At 42.1% G+C, this 13,814-nt stretch overlaps 1 protein-coding gene across 1 annotated transcript in view; it reads right to left on the reverse strand.

The window, feature by feature from the left end:
- Itga2 (integrin subunit alpha 2) overlaps positions 1–7,504 on the reverse strand; it is a 100,367-nt gene extending 92,863 nt beyond the window's left edge. The window contains exon 1 of the mRNA XM_052743775.1: positions 7,444–7,504. Within this exon, the coding sequence (XP_052599735.1) occupies positions 7,444–7,504 (61 nt within the window). The remainder of the gene's footprint in view (positions 1–7,443) is intronic.
- Positions 7,505–13,814: the final 6,310 nt, after the last annotated feature.

Genomic DNA, 13,814 nt, shown 5'->3' on the forward strand with positions numbered 1-13,814 from the left:
AGCAAACAGCATTCAAAGACAGCATGTGAGAGTTGCCAAAAGGGTCCACGTGGGGAGTGACACTGAATTGCATGAGGGATGTGTGTGCTTCCTGAGACACACGTACTTCAGTGAAACAGAATTAAATTGATTTGCAAATCAGGCATCAATAGCTTGAGTACATCTGGACAGGAGGCCATGAAGCAAAAAAAGAAATTATAAGATTGTATGTTGACCAGAGGCTAACAATGTCATAAGGCCTTGACCCTCTTCTGAACAATAACCAGAAATAATATTGCAATGATACTATTACAGCCTGATTATTTGGGGGCAAATATTAAGCATGGTTGTAATGAAGGAATTTCTTATTTGCTATATGTGCATAGATCATTTTCAAATCTGTATTGTATTTTCACTAGGATTATATATTATATTTTTATTCTAAAAGAAAAATAAAGATCATGTAAGAGTCTTATAATTTTCAGGCTAAGTTGTTTTTTGCTCTCCCCCAAAAGAACATTAACAAATACCTAGAAAACCTTATCAATTAATGTAAACTATCTACTTCATGCATCCAGTTCTCTGCTGTTGCTCTGTACTATATCTATCTATCTATCTATCTATCTATCTATCTATCTATCTATCTATCCATCCATCCATCCATCCATCCATCCATCCATCCATCCATCTATTGAAACAAGGTCTCTCCTGAATCTGGAGCTTGCTGTTACATCTAGATTGGCTAGCCAGCATCCTCCCAGGATCCACCTATCTCTGGTCTCCCAGAGACTTAGTAAAGGTTATAAAATCCAAGACGGTTCTTACTCTACCAAGCATTGAAGAAGCTGTGGGCTGAAGGAACTGAATGTAACTGTGAAACAATTCAGAATAGAGCTGTCTGGCTGCTCTGGCCAGAATCCAGCTTGTATTCTGTCTGCACAGCTACATGGTATCCATGGCAATGAACTCAGGCCTGCACAAAGACAAACAAAGGCCACCTTTCGATGAATGACAGCTGCCAGTGTCCAATGTGGCCATTGGAGCGGTGGCTTTCCTCATGCTTTTTAACCAACAATGAACTAATCTCAGACACTGACAATACAGCCTCCAGTGTGCTTTCATTTGCCTAGTTCTGTTTAAACACTAACCTCATTTTTTATACAGAAAGCTTCTTACTATAGACTGTCTCCATTCACTTTAAACTGATAAAAGCAAGAATTGCAGTTGCAGGTTTAGAGCACAGAATGATAAGGCAGGAGTCTTTGCTTACAATTCTAGTTTATTTTTAACTATTTGGGCAATGAAAACAGACAAATCAAGAGAAACTACAATATATTTAAAATCAGTGGCTGCCACAGTATTCTGTGAGCTGAAAGGGCTAGAAAAAGTCTGCAGTTTAAGTTTGTACAGCATAGTGAATATAACTTTTCTGTACACGAATCATCAGGTATAGACTGGATAAAAACTGAATATATGCAATTGCAATAATTATAACTCTAACAATATTAAGAATAGGGTAAAGGAGATGGCTCAGTGGATAAAGTGGCTGCTCTGTAATCATGAGGACCTAATTTGGGGTTCCCAGCATCCATGTAAAGGGAGCTGGGCATGGCAGTAGATATCTATAAGCCCAGCACTTGGATGAAAGGGAGACCAGAGATAGGTGGATCTTGGGAGGATGCTGGCTAGCCAATCTAGATGTAACAGCAAGCTCCAGATTCAGGAGAGACCTTGTTTCAGTAGATAGATAGATAGATAGATAGATAGATAGATAGATAGATAGATAGATAGGTAGGTAGGTAGGTAGGTAGGTAGATAGATAGATAGATAGATAGATAGATAGATAGATAGATAGATAGATAGATAGGTAGGTAGGTAGGTAGGTAGGTAGGTAGATTAGATAGATAGATAGATAGATAGATAGATAGATAGATAGATAGATAGATAGATAGATAGATAGATAGATAGGTAGATAGGTAGATAGATAGGTAAGTATAGTAGAGAGAATCAGCAGAAGACATTCAACATAGACATCTGGCTTCCACACATATGCACATGGGCAAGTACACACATACTCGTGTATGTACACACACACACACACACACACACACACACACACACACAAAACACATACACACAAAATTAAGAAGAAATACCAGCTTTCCCCACCCCCTCTCTCTTCCAAGATTCTTTCCACAGACACCAAAGCTGTTCCCTCTCACCCTTGGGTTGTGAGTGTTTGATACTCGTACAGATGCTACAACACAATTTTGGAAAAATTATACATGCACCATGAATGAGTATGATTAGAAAATCTGAGATCTAACTGTAATAAGTTACGTGCAAGCATTTCCATCTTTGTTTGGATACTTTTGTCTTGTCTTCTCTCTGCTCTCTCCTCCACTTTTCTATCAAGTGTTCCTTGTGGAATGACCTCATTTCATCCACTCCTCACTTCTACTTAACTCAGTCCTTGGAGATTCTCACTACCCAAGCAGCCACACTCACTTAACTTCTGCAAAGTTGTCTTGTTGACCAACACTTCCTTCTCTAAGAACTTCTGTGGTGCCTCACTTCCTACAGACTTCTTGCTAAGTCTCCAGACACCATTCTCTCTCTCCCTATACCACTTGTTCCTCACCTGATCCTCTAAAGTAGTGCCCAAGTTCTGGCTAGAGGCCTCTTCCTCTCTCTTTGCCTGACTCATCAACACCATGTGTTCAGTTGTCTCCAGATGCAATACCTCCCATTTCTCTCCCTATCTCACTCACTTGACGTATCCTAAGGCTACTATACAACACTGTCTACTAACTAGAGAATGTCTCTAACTCAACCTCTCCAAATTGACCATCTCTTCCCTACAACTTGCCTCTATTAGCACTCCTTACCTCCATAAATGGCTGGACATTGTGTGTTACATATCATGAATGGATGCATCTGCTTTATCTTTTTCCCTTGACATAATGAAGTCCATGGCCAAATCCTGTATCATCCTTTTCCTTCATAGCATTTAAATTTTACTTTACTCTCTTTCCCCACTGCTATTCTCTGAGGTCTTTTTTCTTTATCATCATCTCTCCTGGTGTGGTAAACTAACACTAAAACTGGTTCTCTCCTAGACGTTCATGACATCTTCTACCTGGTCTCTGTCCCTTGTCCTCCTCCTGGTCACTGGAGTGCTCTGGTAGTGAGCAAATCTGAGCATATCACTTCCTTGTTCAGGTACCTTCAAAGCCTTCCCTCATCCTCAGATAAGACTCTGTCTGTGCCATAGTTGAACAGCCTTAAGGCCGGATGACCCCTGACCTCTCTCTCTTCCTTCTCTGAGCTTCTGTTGTCTGTTTCGTGAGTTGTTTTCATTGTGTCAGTGTTCCTCTCTGACAGAGGAATTAACTCAGGTCTCCTTCTAGTAATCTTGCTGTCTGCCTCCTCTTTCTATAATACTACTTTCATCCAGGTAAAATGATGGACCAAATCTGCAGCCTCCACAGTCCTCCACGGAAGATCTAAACTCAAATGACTCCTTTCTGTTCCTATGAAAGCTTCTCTGGAGGCTGGAATTTTTAGTGTCACAATGATATTTCTTTCCCTAAGCTCCACATTTTGTTTGGTGTCCCTCATTAACTGTTTGAAAACATAATACTTATTATGCCATAGAAACACATAATAATTCTCAGTTGTAGAAAGCATAACTAAATTTAAAATTAGATAAAAATTTTTGAAGGGGTTGAGTGGAATTTCCTTTTGATGATTTAGAAACTCAAAGACAACACCAGACACTAATTGCTTCTCCATCTTTCTGTGATGCTACCCACAGTATATTTGGTTTCATCTTTCAGGTAACTGACTGGCATCATGGTTTCAGGATGGCTGAAGCTTCTTTGACCCTCACATCTGAATCTAACAAAACCATATCATCTGAAGAATGAAGATTCTTTTCCCAGAAGTCACATAATACAGTGGTTTTCAACCCCTTTGGATATGTTTATAAGATTAGAAATGTATACATTGTATACATATGTGGAGTACCTGTGTGTGCTTATGTGTAGGATTGGTCAGTATAGAAAAAAACAGTTGGATAGGGAAACTACCAGCCAGACGGTAGTGCTGTGGATATCGCTCTGTATGCTATGAATGTGTTGCTCTGATTTAGTTGATAAATAAAACGCGGATTGGCCAGTAGCCAGGCATGAAGTATAGTGTAGGCAGGACAAGCAGAGAAGAGAATTCTGGGAACAGGAAGGCTGAGTCAGGAGATGCTGCCAGCTACCACCAGGAGAAGCAAGATGTAAAGATACCGGTAAGCCATGAGCCATGTTAAGGTATAGATTTATAGAAATGGGTTAATTCAAGTGTAAGATCTAGCTAGCAAGAAGCCTGAGCCATTAGGCCAAACAGTTTTAATTAATATAAGCATCTATGTGTTTATTTGGGTCTGAGCAGTTGCGGGCCCAGGTGGGACTGGAGAAAACTCCAGCTACATGGCAGAGGACTTTTATGAATGCCAAGAATTTTGGACTTAACCCTGTATTAGATGTGGTGGGAAACACCAAGTGTTTGAAGTGAGGGTGTAGAGTACTGAACCCAGATAAGTGTTTTAGAAAGGTAGCATGGCTGGAGATGAGAATGATAAGCTAGAAAGACAAGAAACAAAATGGGCAAGCCAGTTCCAAAGTCATAGAGGTTCTGACACAAGAAGATGAGGGCTGGAACTGGGTGCAATATAAGTTGCATTGATTGGTAGACTCTAGATTGCAAGGGTAAGACTTAAAATATGACAAACACATTATCAGCTTCCCTGCTTGCATGGCACACTGCCTATGTGAACTGTAAAGGAGACATTCTGGAAGTCGGGTAGTGGGTTCAGTTTAGGAGATATTGAGTCTGGCGTGTTAATCGGACACATCGGTGTGGAAATGCAGTGTTTTGAACTCAAGAGGTGAGTGAGGTTAGAGACCCTGCCTTAGGGAAAGAGCTGGCTCTAGCAGCACCTTTAGGATGAAGAGGGAGATCCAGGATGGAGCTCTGCAAACACCATCTAGCAATAGGTAGAAGAAGAGCCTCCAAAGGAGGTGAGAATGAAGCTGAAGAGAGGAGAGGAGAAAAAGAGAACAGAAGCCAGGGATGGGGGCATTTCATGAGGAAATCAAAAGTTAAAAGGAAAACTTACCATGAGAGGAACCTATTGACTAGTTTACAGACAAGGAGAATAATACTACAGGAGAAAGAGAGGGCGATGTGATCCAGAATCCATATGGAAGATTCCTTGGCCCATGAGGCCCCTGGAGAAAGTGTGACTTTATTCATGTTAAGGTTACAGTTGATTTCCTCTCTGGATGTGTCCTTAGTTTACAGATTATCTATGTGTCTTGTGATCTCTCTTTTCCACCCTCAGCCTGCCCATGAACAATGAAAAGTGATAAATATGGAACAAAACTGAGCACTTGTTCCTCTTATCCACTTGTGAGAAGGGTTATGGAAAATGAACTTGAATCTAAGTGTCAAAATGAGATCCAAGATGAACTGTCTTCTAATATGGTCTGCCTGGGTGCTGTAGAGAATGTAAGAAGAAGAAACAGACATTCATGCATACCTTTACACTTCAAACTTTTGTAGGTATTTGCAATCACAATTGTGCATGTCTATGATCTAGAAAGACTAATATATGTGTCTGTTTAGTGCTAAATAATGTTGAATGCTTATATAGCTAGGGTAAAATAAAAAATTAACGTACTGCTGGCCTAGAGCTTTCAACTAGATGTCAACCTTAGATACCTAAGGCAGCAAACATCACTCTACCTGCCTAAGGATCTCAACTGCCCTCTCAAATGGCAAAATTTTATTGTGTGATTTCATTTAATTAGACGATTAAAATCAAGAGAAAATGTGTTCCTTGAAAATATGAATAACTAAATCAAAAGGAGGGAATAAATATGTGGAGTAGTTTTTAAAGATGCTGTAGAAATCCCATCTACTTGTTGACGACACTGAGTCATCCTTGTTAACTAACTACAGAAGAAAATCCCAGTACCTGACATCATGCCTCTCGGCAACACATTCCACCAACATCCTTCTCATGGCTCCTCCCCAGAACAAGCCTCAACATTTCAAGATTAGAAAATGATGTGCTTCAGAAGCTTCTCCAAATAATACCAACAATTAAAGGGAGATGAAAAGCCTGGATTTGTGTTTCCAGTACCTTTTAAGAGAGCCTCAGAAACGGAATTTCAGAATCCAACCCAGATGTCTTAAGCCCCTAGATTGGAGCTGATGGCCGCTCAGATCAATTGTGTGTCCCCAGGACAGAGCATGTGTGAAGTATGGGTTACAAGGTACCATCCTATTATCTAACGGTGTCCTGCATCTGCTAGAGTGTTGGGCGGCAGTACAGTTCTCTCTTATCTCTCACACACAGGAAATTCCACAAGGCTAACCTGGACTAGTTTTCCTCCATCTTAAAGAAAGATTAGCCCCAGAGAAGCACAGTTTAGGGAATGCTTTCCTTTGTAAAAATAATTGACAACTAGTCAATTAACAGAACTTAACATTAAGTTCTGTTAGCTGTTTAGAGTCCAGATGCAATTGCCCCCAAAGCCTTCATCTTGGGCATATGCAGGATATAGATAAAGGTGGAGAGAAAGTTCTCCTGAATCTCCCAGCAGCCAGCTGGTTCCCCCACCCTCCTTCCTCACTTAGGCAAAGAAAGTCAGGCCAGGCAGCCTAGCTCTGGCCTCAGCTAATCCCTTTGCGATGTCTAAGATGAAGAAAGTGGATAGAACTGGCTTAAGTTTACTTTCTTTGAAGGACGACATAACAATGAGAGGAAGGCAGGAGGGAAGGAAGAATTCCCCTCCGCCTAGTGTTTAAGGGGTGCTTGGCTTTCCTCCCTCCTGTGAAAAGAAATACCAGTGCGCCTTTCTGAAATAAGAAATAGGGGGCTTTGTGCACGACTGTGGGGTGAAAAATACACATCAGGGGTTCCTGCAAAGCCTCTCTTTGGGAGCTGTGGAAGCTGCAGGACTGCGCTAGATCCCAGGTTCCTGATTCCGGGCTAGCTCAGCACCTGCCCAGTCTATAATAGCTCTGTAGGAAGTTGGGAAGTGGGATGCACGGTCTGCGGGCCACCCACTAAGGCTCCGAATGTGTGAGTGTGAGAACATCTAAGCACAAAGCACTTCGAAAGATGACTTTGAAGGGTGCTTGACCGGGTGAAACACGTCTTAATCCGGACGTGTGTGTGTGTGTGTGTGTGTGTGTGTGTGTGTGTGTGTGTGTGTGTGTGTGTGTCTGTCTGTCTGTCTGTCTGTCTAAGCGGCTCCACGATGCCGGGATCCCGAGTCCACGTGGATGCCGAGCGGACTCCTCCACCAGCTCTCCAGCTGCACTAGATCCCTCGCGGCTGTCCCAGGACCACTGCGGGTCTCTCCAGCCTAGCAGACGCACCGCACCGGAGTTCAGACTTACCTTGAGCGAGGAGCGCTAGCAGCCGCAGCAGAAGCGCGCCCCCTGCCTGTCCCGGCTCCATCTTGGGTCTGCTTTGGGAAATCTAAGGTGCTCTGGAGGTGCACACAGTACCCTTGGTCGAGGGCTCCCAGAAGTTAGAGACTTTACAGAAGCTGCCCCGAGGACTTCTCTCCCGGCCTGGATGAGAGCAAGGAAAAGTTGCAGCAGCTTCTGAGCTAGGACCCGCCCCTGCCCGCCCCTCAGCCTGGGCAAACTCCGGATCTGCCCTGCCACGCCCCACGGAGCCCAGCCCCTGCAGCAGCGGCTGCAACTCCTCCAGGGCTCCACACAGCGAGCCACGATCCTGCGACTCCCACCCAACCCCCACATCCTGCAGGCAGTGCGGATGGGACCGCCTGCCTGGTGACCTTTCCTGCCCTGTCTCGGACTGTCCTAGCACACCCGACCCAAGAGTTCAGGACCACTCCCCGCAACCCCCCACACTTGTCCTCTGTCTACAGGAAACCCCTAGCCAGACCCCCAGTGCAGTTATATCAGACCACAGCCCACTATAGCTCTCAGCAGGAAGCCATGAGCCCTGAACGCTGCTCCTAGGCTGCTACTACGTGCGTGCCCGTCTCTGCTTTTCCTGAGTGGGTGGAGAAAGGGACAGAAATAAGCTCAGAATGACCAGGTTCGACACTAACTCATCAGAAAGAGCTGCTCTCAAGTTATGATTATCCCCGAGGTACTATTTTTGCACCACAGAGGGGTGTGTGTGAGAGAGAGAGGAGGGGACTGTTCATTTCCGAGGTGATGAGGGAGTTGGATTGCCGAGTTTACTTGATTTATTTCTGGACAGGTGAGAAGAGGGAAGAGCCGCTGAAGACTCACAACTCTTCCTCTAGTTTGTGCCGTCACCATTTTCCGGTCTTTCAGACTCTGGAGAGACAGCGTTCTATATCTTACTCTTTCACTTCCAGATCCAAGAAATAGAATATCCACTTTTTTTTTTTTTTTTTTTGAGCTGAGGATCGAACCCAGGGCCTTGTGCTTGCTAGGCAAGCGCTCTACCACTGGGCTAAATCCCCAACCCCAGAATATCCACTTTTAATCGCCTCTAATTCCGACTTTTCTCCAAAGGCTCAGCCATAGATTCCTACACACTGACTACACTAGAGTTATTCCAATGACTGCTTTCTATGAGGCAATCAAAAGGTTTGATTAACGAATTGCTAGTCTAATCGCTATTACTAACATCATTCAAAAGCTTTTGGGAGCGGGCCCATAAGCAGGAAAGGACTCCCTGGGTCCATGGGACAGCAAGACCCTTCTAGGTAGAACAGATGTAACTGCTTGGTAAAGACCAAACACTTATCTGTTTACTAAGCGATGGGTCGAGTTGAAACCTTGAATTCTTGTTTTGTGCGTGTGTGTGCATGTGTGTATAGGTTTGTGTGTGAGATGCATGTTTCTGGATGGGTGCATATGTATGGAGGCCAGGGAACAAACCTGTCTGTTGCTCCTCAGGAGCCATTGACCTTTTCGTGTCTCTCACAGGTCTGGATCTTGCTAAATAGGCAAGACTAGATGATATGCTAGACTCATGACCGTACCAAGTCTACACTCACTAGACGCTAGAACTTATGATTAACACTATAAATTCAGCATCCCAGGACCTTATAGTCCCAGGATGCTTCCTGTTCTCTCAACCACCGCTGTTTAGTTTTACTCACTGATCCTATCAGACACTTCTGACTTTGTGTGTGTGTTGTGCTTAGTAAGACCTGAGGTGGCTGCTCACTAACCCTGACACACAGCTGGGCAGCTCACAGTCTCCTGGTGGGCAGTCTGCCAGGTTTCAGGGAGATGACTATCTGTCTGTTTCCTTCTGACTCACTGAAATGTGAGTTCTGTTTGGAGCAGACTCTCGTTTGGGAAGCAGGATGGCTCTTTTAAAGTGTTTTGTCTGCCTTGGGGAGAAGAAAGTGCACCTTTGGGGGGATGTTGCTTTTAGAACAGGACAAATCAGCACCATGCTGCTGTCGAGGCAGAGCAGATAAGGAGTTAGCTGTTTTTGTTTTGTTTTGTTTTGTTTTGTTGAGCAGGCAAAAATGTTAGGAAAGGAAGCGCAAGTTTGTGGATTGCAATGTTTAGCCATCATGAAGTGGCTAAGACAAAATTATTTCTGAAGTCTTACCTCACACATACCTTTCCTGGGTTAGTTAGTTGGGAAGCCACATTCACTTCAGGAAATAAGGCAATGACTGAGTTTTCCCACTGTAGCCTCAGGATCCTTTTATGCCATTCAAACTTATAAGGAACTTTTGTTTTTATTACGTTTACCATATAAAATATTAAAACAGAGCATTTTCAGATGTTTGTAAATTAATTTTTAATACCAGTAACCATTACATATTTTCATAAATGTGATGTATTAAAGAAAATAACCTCTTTTGGATGTAAATCAACCCATGAAAAGAGCAGCATTGCTTTATATTTTTGTTAATTATTACCAGTATCTGGCTGAAAAATAGACATGTTAATTCACATATCTGGCTTGACATGTGATCCTGCTGCTGTGATCCTTTGAGTTAAATCATAAGGATTAGTGTGTTGTCATGCAGATGTGTAGTTTCTACACCCATGGCAATTTTAGACAATCTTCTAATATTGTATCAAAATTCAATAAGCAGTAGTTTCTTTTCTTCCTCCAGGTCTTATCATTTTATTAACTCATACACTATCCCTTGTTTCCTGGTTTGTTGGGGCAGTCAGCCAGACAACACTTGCCACTGTAATGTCTGTCAACATAGATGTCTGTAAAAATCCTAGCACCTTATTCTTCAAAGGATGCTCTTACTGAAGGTGACTACCTTTGCCATTTTCATTGAATCTACCGTACTGCAGGACAGCTAGTTTACTCTTCTTTATCTTCTGCTTATTCTTCTTGGGAGTGGGGTAAGACTCAGGAAATCTCAGCGTAATATGAAGGGTGGGTTCCTTTTGAGTGTAGTCAGAGGAAATACAGCCATATTCCAGCTGCTTAACAGCAAAGAACAGCCTTTGGCGATCAGGGAGAATTCCTTCCTCACCCTGGATCTTGGTCTTTCCATCTTCTATAGTGTCAGATTTCAGCCTTCAGAGTGATAGCCCTCCCAGTAAAGGGTCTTCCAGAAAATTTTCATCTTCTACTACAAATGGATGGTTAGAAACAAGAAAATCCATTTCCTAAAAGCTAGTTAAGACATCTGAAAACATATTAAGGACTTTTCCTATTCTACAGCATTAAAATTCACTGGTCTCCTTGCTTCCCTCCATATTGATGACCATTACTCAACATTTGTCTTACACAGCCAGAGAAAATAATAAGTGGCATGGGCAACCAATGCCTCAGTATGATTGTGTACATTGTTTTAGCATCAATGAGCACTTGGAAGAGTCTTTGAACACTCTGAGGCTGATCATGGGTGGAAAGAGGCTTTCCTATGTTTTTCTTCTCTCAGAGCTAGGCCAGAATTTTTTTGAATGAGGGAGGGGAGGCTGATGAGGTTCCTCATGTTCCTTTCTGATCTCTTCTTGCTTCTTGTTCATCTTGCTTATTTCATTCCTATAGAAACATCATTCTAGAAAACTCTGTTCTCCTTTTTCAGGGCTATCACCAAGACACCTTGCCACCAAACTAACTTTGTATGCCCTGTGCCATGGCTACCTGGGCCTCCTTCTGTTGTTGCTTGCAAGATTTCTCACCAGTTGGCAGGTATGGTGGTTTGAATGAACATGGCCCCCACAGGCTCATATATTTGAATGCTTAGTCACCAGGGAGTAGAACTATTTGAGACTAGAAGGATTAGTAGGCATGGCCTTGTTGGTGTAGGAAGTGTGTCACTGGGCTGGGCTTTGAGGTTTCAAAAGCCCACACCAAGTCTGTTGCCTGGATAACAGGATATAGCTCTCAGTTACTTCTCTACCACCATGTCTGCCTGTCTGCCACCATGCTCCCCACCATGATGATAACAGACTAGCCTTCTGCACTGTAGCAAGCCCCTCAATTAAATGTTTTCTTTTATTAGTTGCCTTGATCGTGGTGTCTCTTCACAGCAATAGGACAGTACCTAAGACACAGTCTTCTACATAATCTGTATTTCCTTATCTTGTCTTCAGTATGCACTTATACTTGTAATTATAATTTTCTTTCTGAGATGTGAGCTTGATTGCTATAAATTTTCAGATATTGAGATGGGGAGATATCTCAGTAGGCAAACACAAGAACATGGGGTTGGATCACCCACATATAGATCGAGAGTGGCAGCATGAATCAGTGCTGGAGGTAGAGACAGGTAGATCACAAAGACTCAGTGGCCAGTCAAAGTGGTGAGCTGCAAATTAAGTGAGAAACCGTAAAAAAAAAAAAAAAAAAAAAAAAAAGCCTTAGACAAAATCCAAAATCCCTACTGATAAAAGTTCAGGAGAATCTAGGGATAAAGGGGACATATCTCAACATAGGAAAGGCAATATACAATAAACCCACAGCCAAAATCATGCAAAATGAAGGAAAAACTCAAAGCATTTCTACATTGGCAACATTTTCTCCACTCCTGTTCAGCACAGTACTTGAATTGTTACCTAAAACAATCAAGGAAGAAAAAGAGATAAAGGGGATATAAATTGGAAAGGAAGATATCAAAATACCATCCTTTCTAGATGATATGATAAAAGACCCTAAGGTCTTTCAACAACTGGAAGTCTCATACAACTGATAAACATATTCAGCAAAGTAGCAGGATACAAAACCAGTAGCCTTTCTGTACACCGATGACATACATACTGAGAAATAAATCAGGGAAATAATTCCATTCAAATAGCCCCAGGAAAATTACTTGGAATAACTTTAACAGAGGAAATGAAGTACTTGTACAATAAAGACTAAGATACTGATGAAACTGAAAAGACACCAGAAGATGGAAAGATCTCCCATGCTCATGAGTTAGTAGGATTAACGTCGCAACAATGACCATCTAACCAAAAGCAATGTACAGATTCAATGCAATCCCCATCAGAATTCCCAAGAAATTATTCACAGAAGTTGAAAAAGATAACCTCAAAATTCATGTGGAAATACAAAAGACCCAGAATAGGCAAAAACAATCCCGAACAATAAAAACACTACTTAAGATCCCCTTATCCCCAACTGCAAGTTAAACTACAGAGCTATAGTAGTAAACACAACACAAGACTAACTTAAATATGGATGTAATGATCGATAGAATTGAGGGCACACACATAAGCTCACATTCTCACAGCCTCCTGATTTTTGACAAAGTGGCCAAAAACATGCATTGGAGAAAAGGTAGCATTTTTCTATTTTATTTTTGGGTTTATCATTTAATTACAACATTTTTTCCTTCCCTTTTCTCCTTCCAAACCCTTTCATCCACCATTTCCTGCTCTCCTTTAAATTCATGGCCTCTTTCTTCACTAATTGTATTGCATTCATTTATGTGCATACTTATCTATTTCTAAATGTAAACTGTTAAGTGTGTAATGCTACCTTTATGTATGTTTTCAGGACTGACTGTTGGGCACCAGACAAGCAGTTGGTATGTTCTTCCTTGAAGAAGATCACCTCTCTTGTCCCCTGCTTTCCTTAGTTGCTTACAGTTCTTTGTGTGGGGTGGAGGCCTTGTGGGCTTTTCATCAATTTTGGCATGCTTATTATTGTTATCCTATTTTAAGATTTTATCTTACTGCAGTCAAAATGGCCAGGATAAAACAACAACAACAACAACAAGACCCACAAATGACAATAAATGCTGGCACAGAAAAGGGAACACTGCTTATACTGCTGGTGGGAGTGGAGCCTGGTGTAGCCACAATGAAAATCAGTGTAGAAGCTCCTTAAAAGCTAGAACTAGATTTACCATGTAATCTATCAAAGCCACTCCTGGGCCTATTCCACACTTACTAGAGAGATACTTGATTGGCAGTGTTCATTGATGCTCTGTTCATAATAGCCAGGGAGTGTCAACAACCTAGATATCCACTGGTGCTAAATAAGTAATGAAAATGTGCTACACTACACAATGGAATATTATTCAACTGTCAAGAAAAAATGAAATTACAAAATTCACAAGTAAATGGAAGGAGCTGGAAATAAGAATTTTCAGTGAGGTAACACAGACCCCGAAAGACAAATGATTTATGTTCTCTCTCATATGTGTATGTTTGCTTTGAGTTTTTAGATATGTGTCCTTACATTGGAGTAACCACAGAAGGTGGGAAACTAGCAATGTGGGAGGGTGATTTCAGGGAAAAGGAAGCAGAATGTAGGTGCTATGAAAAGTAAAGGAGGAATAATGGAACTGGAAGGGTTAAATGGTATTGGGGATGGG

The sequence above is a fragment of the Peromyscus californicus genome, unplaced genomic scaffold (assembly GCF_007827085.1).
Source record: "Peromyscus californicus insignis strain IS unplaced genomic scaffold, ASM782708v3 Scaffold_18__1_contigs__length_77618521, whole genome shotgun sequence".
In the NCBI taxonomy this organism is placed as follows: domain Eukaryota; kingdom Metazoa; phylum Chordata; class Mammalia; order Rodentia; family Cricetidae; genus Peromyscus; species Peromyscus californicus.